We start from the raw sequence: 16,274 nt of genomic DNA on the forward strand, positions 1-16,274 counted from the left end.
CTGTTTCATTGATTTCTGCTCGAATCTTGATTATGTCCTTCCTTCTGGTGACTGTAGGCTTTTCTTGCTGTTCTTTCTCTAATTGTTCCCTTCCTGATACTTTTTGTCCTGGCATTTATCTTGGAGGCCCCTCTTCTTACAGAGGGTCTTGAAAACCTGAATGTATGGAGTTTCCCTGAATTTTTCCTGCCTTCTACAAAGGAAATCCAGTTGCAATATAGTATCATAATCTAATGGTCTATTTTCAGGCCACCTTCCTTGTTCCCTGATTTAGTACTGGGGCCAAGCTGTGTTACAGAAGAACATTATCTTCTTTTTTATTTAGATCCCCAAATGAAAAGTAGTCCCACTTTCTTTTTGCAAAACATATTTAACTGTACAATGGTATCAAAATTAAGGGAGCTATTCTTCAGCCATATCTCCTGGTAAGCTAGTTGGTATTATGGCCAGACAGTGTTGCAATAAAAAAAATAAGTCATTTTTTCTTTAATTTGCTATACTTAAAAATCTCCCAGGGTTTGAGTATGCAACCTCAGAGAGACTCCTTGGGAATGCTAGGCTGATTTCTTATGTTTAAAATAGTTTCCCCAACTAGAGTATTTGCTAGTTGGTTCAATTGCTATTCTTAAACCAGCAACAATTGGCTCTTTTCCTAGATTTTTTTCCCTCCCATTCTTTTTCTAACAAAATTGCTGTAACTCAGGGTTTAGTTTTCAGCCAGGAAAAATTTAATTTGGCTTTTCCCTTCTCCTCCCATATTCCAGTTACAAACTTAAGAGGAGAGGAACCCTTGGGGATGCTTGGTTGATTACCCATGTACGTTTCTCTGTAAAATTATCCTTTTAAATATTTTCCGCTACTTGGGGTATTTGAGTAATGTTCAATTAGAGGCTTACTTCCACGATTTATAACTCAAATTCATTTGCCTTTCTTCATTGACTGATAGTCTGTTTCCCTGAATGCAGTAATGATTTCTGATAGAAGTCCCCTAATACAAGTCCTGGGTCATCTTCTTCCTTGCAACCTAACCTCGGATCAGGGTTTGCACTATATGCAATCCTCCACCTCCTATTCCAACATTGGGTTTTTAGAATCTCCTTCCAAAACCTTTTCTGTAACTCTTTAGAGGCAGACCTAGGAAGGGATGCTTGCTTAGGCTGCCTAGAATGGTGGATACTTCTTTCTGTCATCTGAGTCTCCTCTTCAGACAAAAGAGCAACACATATACACAAGCACATACAGGTTTTACAACAATGACAACAAAGCACAATTATTCTCAGGCATGCCCTATCCAGACCAGGGACTTGAACCCAGGTAACTTTGCTGTTCAGATCCCAGGTGCTTGTCCCTCTTGGGTGGTTTGCCATACCAGGACCAACACCCTCAACACAGGAACCAAATAAGCCCAGATTTGATTTGTTCAGAGTCTTACAAGACTAGTTAGCCTTGTGAAGGGGTTTCAACCTCCCAACTTGTAAGGTAGAGATAGCTAAGCCTCTCTTCAAACCTAGGTACCTTAATCAGTGACAAGGACAGACAGACGAAATCAGAGACAAAGATAGACAGAAAAATCCAACCTTACTCTTATCAGGCCCAATCAAAGCTAATTCATGGAGTGTTAGACTCACCCATTGAAGAAGTGGCTGAACACAAAGTGGTTCAGGTGGCAGTTGTCACTCATTCGTCAGGGAGGACTCCATGCATTGGGGTGGAGTTTTCCTGGCTTGGACTTGGGAGGAAGACCCCCCAAGACCTGGAAGAGCGCCATGAATTTGAAACAGAATGCAGTGGGTTTGCCACTTTAACTCAAACAGGAATGAGAGAGATAAGTGGAATGAGTAAGCTGGATTTTGTTTCTTGCAGCAAGAAAGGAGATAGCAAGAATAGTTTCTCAAAGAACTGCCTCTCCAAGCACAGGGTGCAGGGAGCTTTTATGCATAAATGAGGAATGAGGAAGTTATACGTATTCATTGAAATTCTGAGAAATTGGCTATGTATGCATAAAGGGGCTAGATCAGATCTTGGCAAGGAAGTTTTTCTTTTAGAGGTCCGTCTGGAAACTGATGACACAGTTTTCATCAGTTATTTTCAGTTCTTTGGCCAAAGCTTTTTAGTTCTTAGAGCTGAACTTATTATGGGATGGGGTGAAGCTAGGGGCTGGGGGTGCGTAGCTTATCTCTGTGCATGCTTCAGGTTTAGTCTCTAATCTGAGAAAAACAACTTCAGGAAATGTTCACCTCAAAAGTACAGTAGCTGCAAAATGTTAGCCTCAAAAGAACAGGAGCTACAAAGATTAGCCAACCAGATTCGTGTCTTTTTCTAATCTTGATCTTTGGGTTTTCTACTAACTTAGCTAAGCCTATTCTGCCCTTCCTGCCTGCAGGTCCCCAGTCTGTCTCACTCATCCCCAGAAATGTTTGGATTCTCATTTGCCTGAAGTAGACTTTTCTTGGTGTGGTTACTGTTGTTGGCAGTGATGTCAGGTGGTGACAAATCAGGGCATTTAGAGTGGAAGCTGCCTGATTCCATGCACCTTCAGGTGGGAAATTGCCAAGCGCTCGAGAGCTTGATCACATTAACTTCAGAGCTTTCCTGACCGCTGGCCCTTTGTTCTTTTCCAGACACTGTGCATCCTGGCCAACATAGCGGATGGGACAACAGCAAAAGAACTTATTATGACCAATGATGACATACTGCAGAAAATCAAGTATTACATGGTAGGCCCTTGTCCCCTTTCACTGCTGTATGCTGGCTGCAGAATTAGAAGGCAGGAACCATAGCGTTGTTAGCGCAAAACAAATTGTGCAGAGATTTAGAAAAAGAATACGCTGTTCTTTGACAGAGTCAAGGAATTTTCTTCAAACTTGAAAAAAAAGAAAGTGAAAAACAGCAACTTCTGTAAGCCTATGCCATTTGGCAATATTACCATCCACCACCCTGCTCCTTGCCTATGTCACTGGCCAGTTATCTCCCTCATTCAGTGAGAACTTCAGCTCTTGTTTCTGCTCAGTGCCTCCCCCCCCCCACCCCGCACATGCATGTCTTCCTTTTCAAGGCTTCAACTCCATATGGATGAACCCCTCCAGCTATCTGGTACCTTAAGGTCCTTGACCTGTTTACTTCCAAATGCAATCTATAACCTGCCACTTACTTCCAAACAATTCAGCCACTTTTTATTATTATTATTATTATTGTGGTTTGGGTAAAACTTTACAGCACAGATTAGTTTTCCATTCAACAATTTATGTACATTCTCTTTCATAGTGTTAATTGCAGTTCCCTCAGTGTAACAGCACTCTCCCCACTTTCTCCCTGTGTTCCTTGTTTCCATTTGCCCTTCTTTTGTGCCCCTTCCTGCCTTCTCAGCTTTGCTTTGGGGTAAATGCTGCCCTTTTGGTCTTGTATGATTAATTGTTCTAAAGAATGCATTCCTCATGAGTGTTATTGTTCACTTTATAGACCTGTTTGTTTTTTGGTTGCAAGGCGATCCCCAGGGGTGGGTTCAGTTCCAGGTTTGAAGGGTGTCCAAGGGCCACAGTCTTGGAGGTTCCACCAATCTCTATCAGACCAGTAAGTCTGGTCTTTTTTATGATTTTGAATTTTGGTCTACATTTTTCTCCCATTCTGTCCCAGTCAGTGGTCAGTAGTGGTAGCCAGGTACCATCTAATTCCTTGAATCTATGATTTTCTTCATTCTTCTTTGCTCCAGACAGAGAGAGAGAGACCAAAAATTGCATCTTAGATGGATGGCTGCTTGTTTTTAAGACCCCAGTGGCTACTCACCAAAGTAGGGTATAGAATATTGTCTTTGTGTACTGTTAATCAGCCACCTATTGCTGTGGCGATACTCTGGATCTTGTCATCACCAGAAACTGTCCCATTGCCAAAATCTCAATTTCAGACTTCCTTTTTTTATTCTATGATCTCTCTTAGCAAAACTCTAACCATGGATGAATGCTACTTTACTGCATCTCACTTCATCTGTATTCTCTTTGCCTACCACTTCAGCCTGTCCACCGTAAAGAAAGGCATGAAATCAGGCTGACTGGTTTGGTGTTAAATTCACATTCACAAAACCCAGGTGAGCAAGCAGCACTGCCTGGTATTCTCCTGTGATTCTCCAGTTAGTTGGCACCCCCATTCTCCACAAAGACAGGTTCTCACCTTCTTCTCAATCTTTAAACCTCACCTCTTCCCTCCCTTATCATTCTTAGTGATGATGCCATGTTCTGCTTCATAGGGAGAACAGAGGCCAGACTCCTCCAGTGGCTCCTTATTACACTCTGAGGAGAATCCATACCCCCCCTTAAGTCCGGCATAACTGACTCATCTGTATCCCCACTTCATCTCATCCCCCTCTTTCCTTTGTCCATTAACTGCACTGATCTTTTTCACTTGCTCAGAAAAGCCATGTATTCTCTTTCATCAGGACCTTCTCACATGCTGGCTTCACTGCCTGGAATACTTCTCCTGACTCCTGCATGGTGTGCCTTTTTACCCTCTGGGCTCAGTTACTGATACTTCCTCACTGGGCTTTTCCCTGGCCACCTTATCTGTAAAGCATGTTCTTTGTTACTGTATTATTTTCTCTACCTTCAGAGCACTTAGCTCATTTGTAGGGATAGGTATTTGTTTCTTTATGTGCCTGTTGAGTGACTCCTATACTAGTGTAAGATCCATGCGGGCAAGGACATGTCAGTTTGTGCACATGTGTATATCCAGTATTTTATATAGTGTCTGGCCTTTAGTACTTGCTCAGTAAATATCTGTTGAGTGAAAACCTTAGTGATTTAACCAGGAATTCCTTTATCTTCCCAATACCGGATCCATATAATATCTTTAATCCTTAAAAAAGTTTCCCTTAATTTCTCATACCCATTAAGGTACACCTAATTTTCCTGCTATATTCAAAGCCAAACTTCTTAAAAGTACCTTCTGCACATGCAATCTCCTTCCTCACCTGTAAATTCACTCTTTAACCTTCTTCATCTGACTTCTGTTCCTATCACTCAACAGGACCTGTTCTGGTTAAGGTCACCAGTGAACTGTGTGATGCCAAATCCAAAGGATAGTTTTCTATGCTCATCTTAGGAGCCCTTGTGGCACCGTGGTTAAGCTCTTGGCTGCTAACCGAAAGGCTAACAGCAATTCGGACCCACCAGCCTCTCTGTGGGAGAAAGATGTGGCAGCCTGATTCCTCCTCATCTTATAGCAGACTTTAACACCACTGACCATTCCCTCCTCCCTGAAACATTCTTTCCTCTTGTTTTCCATGATGCCATATTTCCGTTATTAACCTTGGATCCTCTTCTGTTCTCCCCTGCATGCTCTCCTGAGATTGGTGGTTCACAACCATGAGTGCACACTGGAATCTTCTAGGAAGCTTTAAAAAATATAGTTGTTTGTCCCCTTGTCTGGATGTAGCCTGGGCATCAGGATTTTTTAAGTTCCCCTGGTGGCTTTTTATGTACAACCAGGGTTAAGAACCACTGGCTTAGGAGAATCCCATCTACTCCTATGCCTTTGAATATCATCTTTATGCTGATTACTTCCAGCTGGATACCTCCAGCCTAGACCGCTCCTTCTGAGCCCCCAACTCACATGTCCTCCTGCCTACTTGACATCTTTATGTGGCTGTCTGATAGCCTCTTAAAATTAATGTTTAAGATTGAGTTCTTAAATATCTCCCCTAAATCTGCATTTCTCTTTCCCTAGTCTTTCATCGGGAGCTCTGGTAGCATAGTGCCTAAGGCACTTGACTGCCAACCAGAAGGCTGGCAGTTCAAACCCACCAGCCACTCCTCGGAAGGAAGGCTGGGCAATCTACTTCCGTAGTGCTACTGCCTCGGAAACCCAAGGAGGGGTCTCCATGAGTCGGGTTCGACTTGAAGGCACATAACAACAACAAGTCTTTCATCTGTCATTATAATTACTCTACCATCTACTTCATTGTTCAAACCTGGGAGTCAGTGTTGATTTCTCCAGCTGTCACCTCACATATCTAATGTGTCAATAGGTCCTATCAGCCAAAACCCATCTTGAATCTATTTCTTTCTCTTGTTCTCTACTGCCTCCACCCTAGTCCAAGCCACAGCCTCTTTCTTATGCCTGATCTGTAATAGCCCCCTAGATACCTCTGCACTTCCATTCTAGTTCCTTCAGCCCAAGAGGTTTTATAAAATGCATATCAGCTCTTGTCCCTCCCGTTTAAATACTTCAGAAGCTTTCTATTAACTCAGAATGCAATTCAGAGTCCTTACTGTAGCCGACAAGGGCCTGTTAAATTCAGTCATTCTTACTTCTCTATACTGATGTTACTGCATTTTTCCTTCTCAATATTCATCAGCCATACAGCTTGCCTCGGGCCTTTTCAGGAAATTTCTCTTTTTGGAACCCCTAGCTCCTTGCTCTTTGCACAGCTGCCATCTTCCTAGTGTTCAAGTCTCTGCTTTAATGTTGCTTTCTGCAGAGAAATCTTTTCTGTGCACTGCATTTAAATTAGTTTCCCACCCTCTAGTTTTTTTAATCATAGCAGTTTGTCTCCTCAAAAAATACTGACTTAATGGATGAGAGAATAAATGATGGATGAATTAATAGATATTGTTGTTTTTGTGTGCTGTTGAGTTGATTCCAACTCAGCAACCCTATAAGACAGAGTAGAACTGCCCCATTGGATTTCCTAGGCTGTAATTTTTATGGGAGCAGATTCCACATCTCTCTCACACAGAGCAACTAGTGGGTTCCAACCACAGCCTTTTAGTTAGAAGTTGAGCACTTAACCATTGTGCCAGCAGGGTTCCTTAACTAATACATAGTAGACACTGATTTGTTGTACTGCATACAAATTTCATTCATTCAACAAATACTCATTCATAGCCTGGGGCTGGGAGCAGATGATGAGTTTTGTTGTGTAAATTTGCCCAAATTGAGTATCTCTTCAAAAGTCTTGGCAGGTGGAAGAAAAAAGAATCACTAATCCTAGAATCCTAATGGAGGAAGCCAAATACATTTCTCTGCTTAGTTGAGTTGTAGGCCAACATGAGGCGATAAATCTGTCTCAACTTTCAAGAAGCCACTGAGCACATCATGCCACTGGCATTCCCACAGATGTGTATAAATTATCTTAAATGTACTAGGAAGCTTTTATTATTTTCAATTGATTAGTAGGAAGTTCACTATAAAGATTGTTATCTTAACTTTTTTCATTTGGGAGAAAGCACACTTGTAAATGATCCAACTTACATAGAAATCTTTGTAGTCTCAGTACATAAAGAAAAATAATCAAGAATTGTTTCAGAAGAATAGAGGGCTCCTCAACCTTGGTTAAAGATATCTGATGAATCAAATAGAGATGCAGTCAATCAAGTTCTTTGGGATATTCCTATGAAAAGAAGAGTAATTTAATTATTCTAGAAGCTGAATGTATTCTATCATCATTCTTGTTTTCAGCAAGTGGTATGGAGGGAGGGAGTAAACCATGTATAAATTTTTTGTATTGGGGGTTCGGGGCAGGGTTCATTTTTTACAGAGCTCCCTGACTCACTTTCCTCCCCAAAGGAAATACTAGGCCATTTGAACAAGATAATCAGTAACTAAAGAGATGAATACAACATGCACATCCACCCATTGGCCTCCAGTGCCTGAAAGTTTCCTAATGTAGATAAAGCAGAGCGTAAGTTAGTGGAATGTAGAAATTACCAAACAATATGATTCATATCCCATGCAAGTAAAATTTTGCTGAAGATAATTCAAAAATAGTTTCAGCATTATATTCACAGAGAAATTCAAGCTGGATTCAGAAGAGGACATAGAACAAACATATATTGTTTATATTAGATGGATGTTGGCTGAAAGCAGAGAATACCAGAAAAATGTTTACTTGTGTTTTATTGACTATGCAAAGGCATTTTACTGTGAATCATAACAAATTATGGATAACAATGTGAAGAATGGGAATTGCAGAACGTTTAATTGTCCTTATGTAAACCTGTACATAGAACAAGAGGTGGTCATTCAAAGAGAACAAGGAGATACTATGTGGTTTAAAATCAGGGACGGTGTATGTCAGGGTTACAGCCTTTCACCATACTTATTCAGTCTGTATGCTGAGCAAATAATCCAAGAAGAATGTAGAATCAAGATTAGAAAAAGACTCATTAACAACCTATGGTATGCAGATGACACAATTGTGTTTGCTGAAAGAGAAGAGGACTTAAAGATCTTACTGATGAGGATCAAAGACCATAGCCTTCAGTGTGAATTAACGTAAAGGACTTAAAAATCCTCACGACTGGACCAATAAGCAACATCATGGTAAATGGAGACAGGATTGAAGTTGTCAAAGATTTCATCTTACTTGGATCCACAATCATTGCCTGTTGAAGCAGCAGTCAAGAAATCAAAGGATGTATTGCATTGGACAGATCTGCAAAAGACCTCTTTAAAATATTAAAAAGTAAAGATGTCACTTTGAAGACTAAAGTGTGTCTGACACAAACCATGGTATTTTCAGTTGCCTCATATGCATGTGAAAGCTGAACAATGAATAAGGAAGACCAAAGGAGAATTGATACATTGGAATTACAATGTTGGTGAAGAATATTGAATAGACCACAAGAAGAATGAGTAAATCTATCTTGGAGTGAGTACAGCTAGAATGTGCCTTAGAAGCAAGGAGGCAAGACCTTGTCTCATGTACTTTGGACAAGTTATCAGGAGGGACCAGTCTCTAGAAAAGGACATCATGTATGCTGAAGTAGAGGTTCAGGGAAAGGGGAAGGCCTTCAACAAGATGAGCTGACACTGAGGCTTCAATGATAGATTCAAGCGCAGCAACAGCTGTGAGGATGGTGCAGGGCCTGACAGTATTTCATTCAGTTGTACATAGATAGGGTCACAGTGAGTTGGAACCAACTCAACAGCACCAAACAACAAATCAAAAGTACAGAGTTTTCATCTGCCAGTGTTTCTGTATGCTTGGGGTGAATCATAAATTGTAATCTGCATCTATGGCCTCAGAAGTGTTTTGTTTGGCCAACCCAGAGAGTTTTGAAAATACAAATTCGAATGTTTTTTTTGGTAAGGTTTGCCCTCCTCATTTTGCCACATTCCAACCGTTGCCTCTTATCTTTAGCCCATCGTTTTCACTTAGTACTTTTAACTTCAAAGCTTCTCAAGGCATTTGAGCTTGAAGCCGCTAGTTCAAGATTTTTGGCTATTGGGATTGCCTATGACATGTGGTATGAATTGAATTATGTCTCCCAAAGTATGTGTTGTAAATCCTAATCTCTGTACCTGTGGCTATAATCCCATTTGGGAATGGATTGTGTTTGTTAAGTTAAAATGAGGCAGGATTAATGTAGGGCATATCTCAAATCACTCTCTGTGGAGATATAAAAGAAATTAAATGCAAGCTAGCAAGCAGAGACGGGGATAGATGTCCAGCACATGAAACTTGCTCAGGAGCAGAAACTAAAGAGACAAAGACTTTCCTCCAGAGCCAATAGAGGAAGTCTTGCCATCAAGTCAGCACTCTAAATTCAGACTTCTAGCCTCCTAAACAGTGAGCAAATAAATGTCTGTTTGTTAAAGCCATCCACTTGTGGTATTTCTGTTATAGCAGCACTAGAGAACTAAGACAGAATTTCATACTGACAGAGGAAGGTGCTACTCTAACAGATACTTAAAATGTCAAAGTGGTTTTGAGATTGGGTAATAGATAGAGGCTGGAAGAGTTTTAAGAGAGCTCTGGTAGCATAGTGCCTAAGGCATTTGACTGCTAACCAGAAGGCTGGTGGTTCAAACCCCCCAGCCACTCCTTGGAAGGAAGGTTGGGCAATCTGCTTCTGTAGAGATACCACCTTGGAAACCCAAGGAGGGGTCGCTATGAGTCGAATCGACTCGATGGCAGTGAGTTGAGTTTTAATAGTAAAAGTCTAGGTTGTCTTGAAGAGACTGTAGAATTATGAACGTCCAAGGCAATTCTGGTGAGGGCTCAAAGGGAAGTGAGGAGAACTATAAAGAAAGTCTCTGTCATCTTAAAGAATACATATGGCACCAGGGACAGAATGGTGCTAGAAATGTGGATGTTAAATATGCTTCTGCTAAGGCTTTAAAGGAAAATGATGAACATGTGATTAGGCAGTGGAGGGAGAGCAGTGCTTTTTATGCAGTGGCAATGAACTTGTCTGAATTATGGTCAAGTGTTTGGTGGAAGGTGGAACTTGTAAGTGATGAACTTCGATATCTGGCTGATGAGATTTCTAAGCAAGGCCTTAATGGGGCCATGTGGTTTCTCCTATAAAATAGAAAAATGCAAGAAGAAAGAGTTGGACTTAAAACTAAAATATTCAAAATGAAACCGGAACTTAAAGATTTGGAAAATTCTGTTGTATAAACTAAGGATACATGTCCTAGAATGTCACCAAGGACAGGGTTACACAATCTTATGCTAAAGAGATTAAGCCTGTGACTGATGCCACAGAGTTGAATCTTTCCCAGCTTGGTTGGAGTGTGGGGTTGCCATTTAGATGTGCCAGGGGTATGAGGCCGCTACTTAAAGATGAGTGGGTGGGGTTGTCATTCCTAAGGGGCAGAAGAATGGGACCAGCCAGGGCTGAAGGCATGGTGCTGTCACTCAGATGGACTAGGGAAATGGGGCCACCGAAAACAGATGGAGCAGTGTTGCTATTCCAGTGAACCAGGAAGGTGGAGCTGAAGTCAGGGTTGAAGGGGCTGTACTCAGAATCCAGAGAGCATGGCCAACACTCAGAGTCTGGAGGACAGGGCCATTGCCTGCCTAGGCAGTCTCAGAGAACAGAGGATTATTTTCAAGCCTAGAGAGCTAATATAATTTGTTCTGCTGAGTTTTGGACTTGTTTGGTGCCCTTCAGTATCCCTTCTTTCCCTTCAGTATCTACCATTTGTAATGGAAATATCTACTTTGTGCCTGTTCCACTGTTGTACTTTGGAACCAGGTAACTTGTAATCCAGATGAAAAGGAATTGTGCCCCAGATGGAATACATGTAAAGTCTCATCCATATTTGATTTAGATGATTCAGAAGATGAGATTTTGGACTTGGAGTTGATTTAAGACTTTTGGGATGATGTGATGGGGTAAATGTCTTTTACACATGGCAAGGATATGAATTTGAGGATGCCAAAAGATGGAATGTTATGAATTGTGTGTCCCAAAACATATGTGTTGTAAAACCTATCCTCTATGTCTGTAGTTATAATTCCATTTGGGAATGGGTTGTCGTTGTTATGTTACTGAATCAGGATTAGTGTGGTATATCTTGAGTCAGTCTCTTCTGCGATACAAAAGAACTTAATTGTGACCTAGCAAGAGATATGGGGGAAGAGAGGTGCCAAGCAGTTGGAAATTGCCCAGAAACAGAAGCTGAAGAGACAGGACCTTCCTCCAGAGCCAGCAGAGAAAGAAACATTTCCCTTCAAGTCAGTGCTCTGAATTCAGACTTCTAGCCTTCTAAACTGAGAGAAAACAAATTTCTGTTAGTTAAAGTAATCCACTTTTGGTGTTTCTCTTACAGCAGCACTAGATAACTAAGATAACATGTTACTGAAAAATGATCTAAAGTTCAGTTACCTCCATTTTTCCTCCTTTTCTGCAACAAATAGGGTCATTCACACGTCAAACTTCAGCTTGCTGCGATGTTTTGTATATCAAACCTCATATGGAATGAAGAGGAAGGTAAGAAATTGAGATTTGTTCTGAAGAAAATGTTGGGAAGAGAGTCTTGTACAGGGAAGGCAGCAGGTGCCCCTGAGATCCTGGGCAGGTGCCCTGCTCATTGGGCTACTTGGCCCCAAGCCCCAAGCAGAGTCATTGGTATGAGGACTAGTGCAACCAGCCTGAGCCAGCTGGACAGTGGGAACTGAGCCCCTTCCTTGCAGTCAATACTGTACCAAATGACTGAGGGTAGGAGTGTATACACCCTAGAGAAGCAAGTGACAGTCCCTGCCCTTGAGAAAGCTGAGGAGAAGGATGGTGAGAGTGGATGGGAGTATGGGCCTTTCATCGTGAGCAGAGGAAGCACGTAAGAGGACTGCAGGCCGATAAAGCTTGTGGAGAAAGGGCTGATGAAAAGTGAGAAATCCAGTACAACCAGTGAAGCCGAAGCTGCCAGTCTGTAAGGAAGCCTCTGTAGATCCACCCTAGCTGCACATTAGAGTCACCTGGGGACTTGTAGACCAAACCAATGAAAATCAGGATCTCCTGGGGGGTGGGCTTCAGGCATAAGTATTTTTAAAAGCTCAGGGTGATTCCGGTATAAAACAAAGGCAATGAGCAGATACAGGGGTGCATGGGTCTTGATCTATATTGGTTGCTTGAATCACTTGGGGAACTTTTTACGATGCAGATTTCTGGGTCCTATCCCCAGGGATTCCAGTTCTCTGGGTCTAGAGGTGCATGAGTCAGCCACTGTAGGCTGTTCAGTGGGAAAGAAACTGCAGGAAGATTACTCATCCAGAGCAAAGGAGGAGAAGGAGAAACTGGATTCAGTCCACAGATAGCAAGTGCTATCTGGATATCAGAGGCTCTGCTAAGACCTGAGGAAAGACAAAGAAGTCCATAAGAAGGTCCTAGTCTAGTAGGAAGATAGAACAGAGCTATATGAATTGGAACTGCCACTTGGTAACTGAGAAGCAGCCAGAAGTGCTAGGAGGCCAGCAGAGAGGATGAAGAGAATAGAAGAGTGGAAGCAAGACATGTAGGAGTAAAAAGAGCTTGGCTTGGCCAAAGGCGTGGGTATGTCCAGGTAGACGTACTGAAGCTGGGGCCTGCTGGCACAGGGCCTTGTACCTGTCTGAAGAATCTGACCTCAACCTTATAGTTTGTAGAGAAATTAATCAAGCGGCAGAACACAGGATATACCTGAGGAAGGAAGGTCAAGAGGCAGGGAGACCAGTTAAAAGACTTTGGAGGGTTCAGATGTAAGGGGATGTACTACAATGGAGAGTGTGGGGGGCAAGGGGAACAAAAGGCATGTGGGATGAAGGGTGCTGGTTAGGCTCAAAATTGTTGATTGTACCTCAAGGGGATCAACCACTGGGCCATGTTCCTGGTAACGTGCTAGTTTTCATCTTTCAGGCTCACAGGAACGCCAGGATAAATTGCGAGATATGGGCATCGTGGATATTCTGCATAAATTGAGTCAATCACCTGATTCAAACCTTTGTGACAAGTGAGTATCAAAGTCAAAGGGCCTTGCTTTGGGGGACATTGAATTCTTTTATGAAAGGATTTGAATTGCGTGGTAATTCACATGGCCAAACTGAAAATCTTTTAGATTTTTTAGATTCCCTTTTTCAATATGTTGTGAGCCAACTGTTTGACATTTGGGTGAGATATAAGCTAAAAATTAGTAAATTATTAAAGACTGTTATCTCTACTGTAAATTAACACGGGCCTGGTCCATCTTAGTGGGATAGGACCCAGAGGCAGCTCTCCTACATCCTCTTGATTGTTGAAGTAGAAGTGTGTGTGTCCTTTAGGAAAGCAGAAATCCAATAATGAGAACATTCATTTGCTCAACAACTGAGTGTCCGGTGCCAGCCTGGCTTGGTTGCTGGGGACACAGCAGTGACCACTAAGGAGCCCCTGCCTTCCAAAAGCTTACTGTTTCCTCTGAAAGGCAGGAGTTATCAGAGATGCAACTCCCTTGAAGTAGACAAAAATTATCCCCCTAGTTGTGTATACTCCCTAATAACAGTCTTCACTTGCCAGCTCACACTCATGTGTAACAATAACAGCATGGAACTCGAGCTCTTTCATTCTCCAGACTCTTGAGTATGGCCCTGAAACCCTTTCTTATCTCCCATGTTCCCCCCAGAGGCCACCCTCCACTCCAGCCATACCTGCCCATTACTGTAGTGCATCTTCATTTTTTTACACATCTACTCCCATCTATTCCTCAGAGCAAGTGAATATGCAATATATGAAGTGCTATGAAAAAAAAGTAAGGTGAGGGAATAGAGAGTAAACGAAGATTGTTTTCAGATAGGTTAGTCAGTAAAGCCCTCTCTGGGGATATGTTATTTGCTCGGAGACCCGAGTGAAGTTAGAGTCTACCAGGCAGATGGGAAGAGAGGGGATAAATAGTTCAAAGACCCTGAGGTAGGAACGGGTTGGTATGTTTAAGGAGCAGCAAGACCAGTGAGGCTGGGGAAAAATAAGAAGAATGATAAAAAGTGGAATCAGGGTAGCAGGGGGCTGGATCATGAAGAACTTTGTGGACCATGGTAAGGACTTTGAATTTTATTCTGAGTTTAATGGGAAGTCATTGGAGCGTTTTAAGCAGAGAAAATGCTATCTGATTTGAATGGGGCTGTGTGGAGAATAGTGTTGGGCAAGAATACAAACAGAGAGGTTGGTTAAAGGTTTTTGCAGTGATGTTGGTAAGAGAGATGGTGACTTGGATGGGAGTGGTAGTGGTGGAGGTGAGAAGTGGTGAAAGTAGGGATTTAATCTGAAAGTAGAACCAACAGGACTTGCTCATGTATCGGGTGCAGAACATTAAATAGATGAGGAAAACGCCTAGAGTTGCAGCCTGAGCAACCAGATAGAGGGTGTTACCATTCACTGAGATGGTGAAGAATGCAGAAGTAGGTTCCAGTACAGAGAAGCAAGAGTTCTGGTTTGGGCATGCCAAATTTCAAATGCCTACTAGACATCCAAGGCACTCGGGAGAGTAGGGTTAGGATATGAGTTTGGATGGTATGTCAAGTTTTGGGGCTGGACAAAGTCCCCTAGAGGGAGTATAAAGACACAGGAGGGCTAAGGACCAGCTCTGGGACTCTCTAGCTTTTAGGGGAAGATGGAGAGTATCTAGCAAAGGAGCAAAAGGAACAACCAGTGAGATGGGCAAAGACCCAGGAGTGTAAGATATCCTGAAAGCAAGGGAAAAGGATGCCTGGACAGTGGCCATTCACCCTACAAAACTGAGGATGATTTGACTCCAAAGCCTTGCCTGACCCACTCTCTACCCTCTTAGACCCTCCTCCCCCAGGCTTTGCCAGGGCCCAGTCTTTGCTCCCATAGTACCCTACACTGTGTCTGCCTGTAACTCATCACACTGTGTCATGGCTTCTTGAGTGAATGGTTGTGGCAGACTCCTTGGAGCACACAGACACACTAGGCCCCTAGCTCCCTGAATCCTATCATCCATTCAGCTAAAGAACAAGTCCCTGAGTAACTGCACCCCGAAGACTGGTCAGAAAAGGGTCAAATGAAAGACAAGTCAGGGTCATGTGAACTGGACCTTGAGGTCTGGAGCCTCACCACCACCTCCACAGTGGTTGTAAAAGCTGCTGGCTTAAATGATGTGTGCTGTTAGTCCATCTCTTCTGGCAGAGAGCCAGGTTGTTCACTGGAATTTCCCTCTTATATTTGTTTAGAAATAAAACAGTTCTGCTTAAAATTATCTCTGGGATGACCTAGAAAGCTGAGAGAGGCCTCACCAGCATGAAGTGTCATAGGTTTGGGCCCTGGCCTGCATTTCCTCAGACCCCTAAATTTGTACAGCATGGAAGTGTTTAGCAGTTCCTAATGTCCATTAAAAGAATCAAGGTTCAAGCCACCCTACCTAAGTCTGTCTATGAAAAAGGTGATCTTGCCTCCAGAATGACCCATCTGAAAGACTCCTTGGTGTAGAAAGATAATAAGAGTGTAATCTCTGAGGCCCAATATAGTCAAACATAACCAACCTCTAGAAAAGATCCAGAAAGTCTCTGAATTGGCAGCTTGAAAGAGCAACACAGGATTTCAATCAAGATGTTTATGTGGACACTCCCATTGCAACAAAGTGTCATCTAAAGAAGACATCTCACTGGTCCCTGCTGTCTTTAAGGCCCTGTGATCCCAAGACTTTCAGATACTTAACAGATGAAGAGCTGTTACTTACCAGCCCCTTGCCCTTCACCCCCACCCCAGGCTCAGAAGCCTCAAATTTGTGGGCACCTGGGTGTCTACTTCTGTCAGGATTGTTCTTCTCATCCTCTTTATGGAATTTGGGGGGGGGGTAGGGTGGGTAGTTATTAAAGGGTAGCTTCTGGCATCATTTATAAACTCTTATTTCTGTGGGAAAATGACCTATAGAACCCAGGTTACTCTTAACGTGGGAACAGTCTATGTAAAGCTTTCTACTCTAATGGGTTGGACTGTTTGTGACTATCATCTATATGTTGTTGTTGTTGTTAAGTGCTGTCAAGTCATTTCCGACTCATCTATATTTGTTATTGTTGTTGTTAT

The 16,274-nt window shown here is 42.4% G+C and overlaps 1 protein-coding gene across 1 annotated transcript in view; it reads left to right on the plus strand.

Annotated features, from left to right (window-relative positions):
* Nucleotides 1–16,274, plus strand: part of ARMC8 (armadillo repeat containing 8) — a 138,572-nt gene that overhangs the window by 121,161 nt on the left and 1,137 nt on the right. Inside the window, exons 18-20 of the mRNA XM_007947497.1 lie at nt 2,622–2,717; nt 11,642–11,714; nt 13,116–13,209. Coding sequence (XP_007945688.1) covers nt 2,622–2,717; nt 11,642–11,714; nt 13,116–13,209 — 263 coding nt within the window. The remainder of the gene's footprint in view (nt 1–2,621; nt 2,718–11,641; nt 11,715–13,115; nt 13,210–16,274) is intronic.

This window comes from Orycteropus afer, unplaced genomic scaffold, assembly GCF_000298275.1.
Source record: "Orycteropus afer afer isolate SDZICR_OR568_19922 unplaced genomic scaffold, OryAfe1.0 scaffold00188, whole genome shotgun sequence".
Classification (NCBI taxonomy): Eukaryota; Metazoa; Chordata; class Mammalia; order Tubulidentata; family Orycteropodidae; genus Orycteropus; species Orycteropus afer.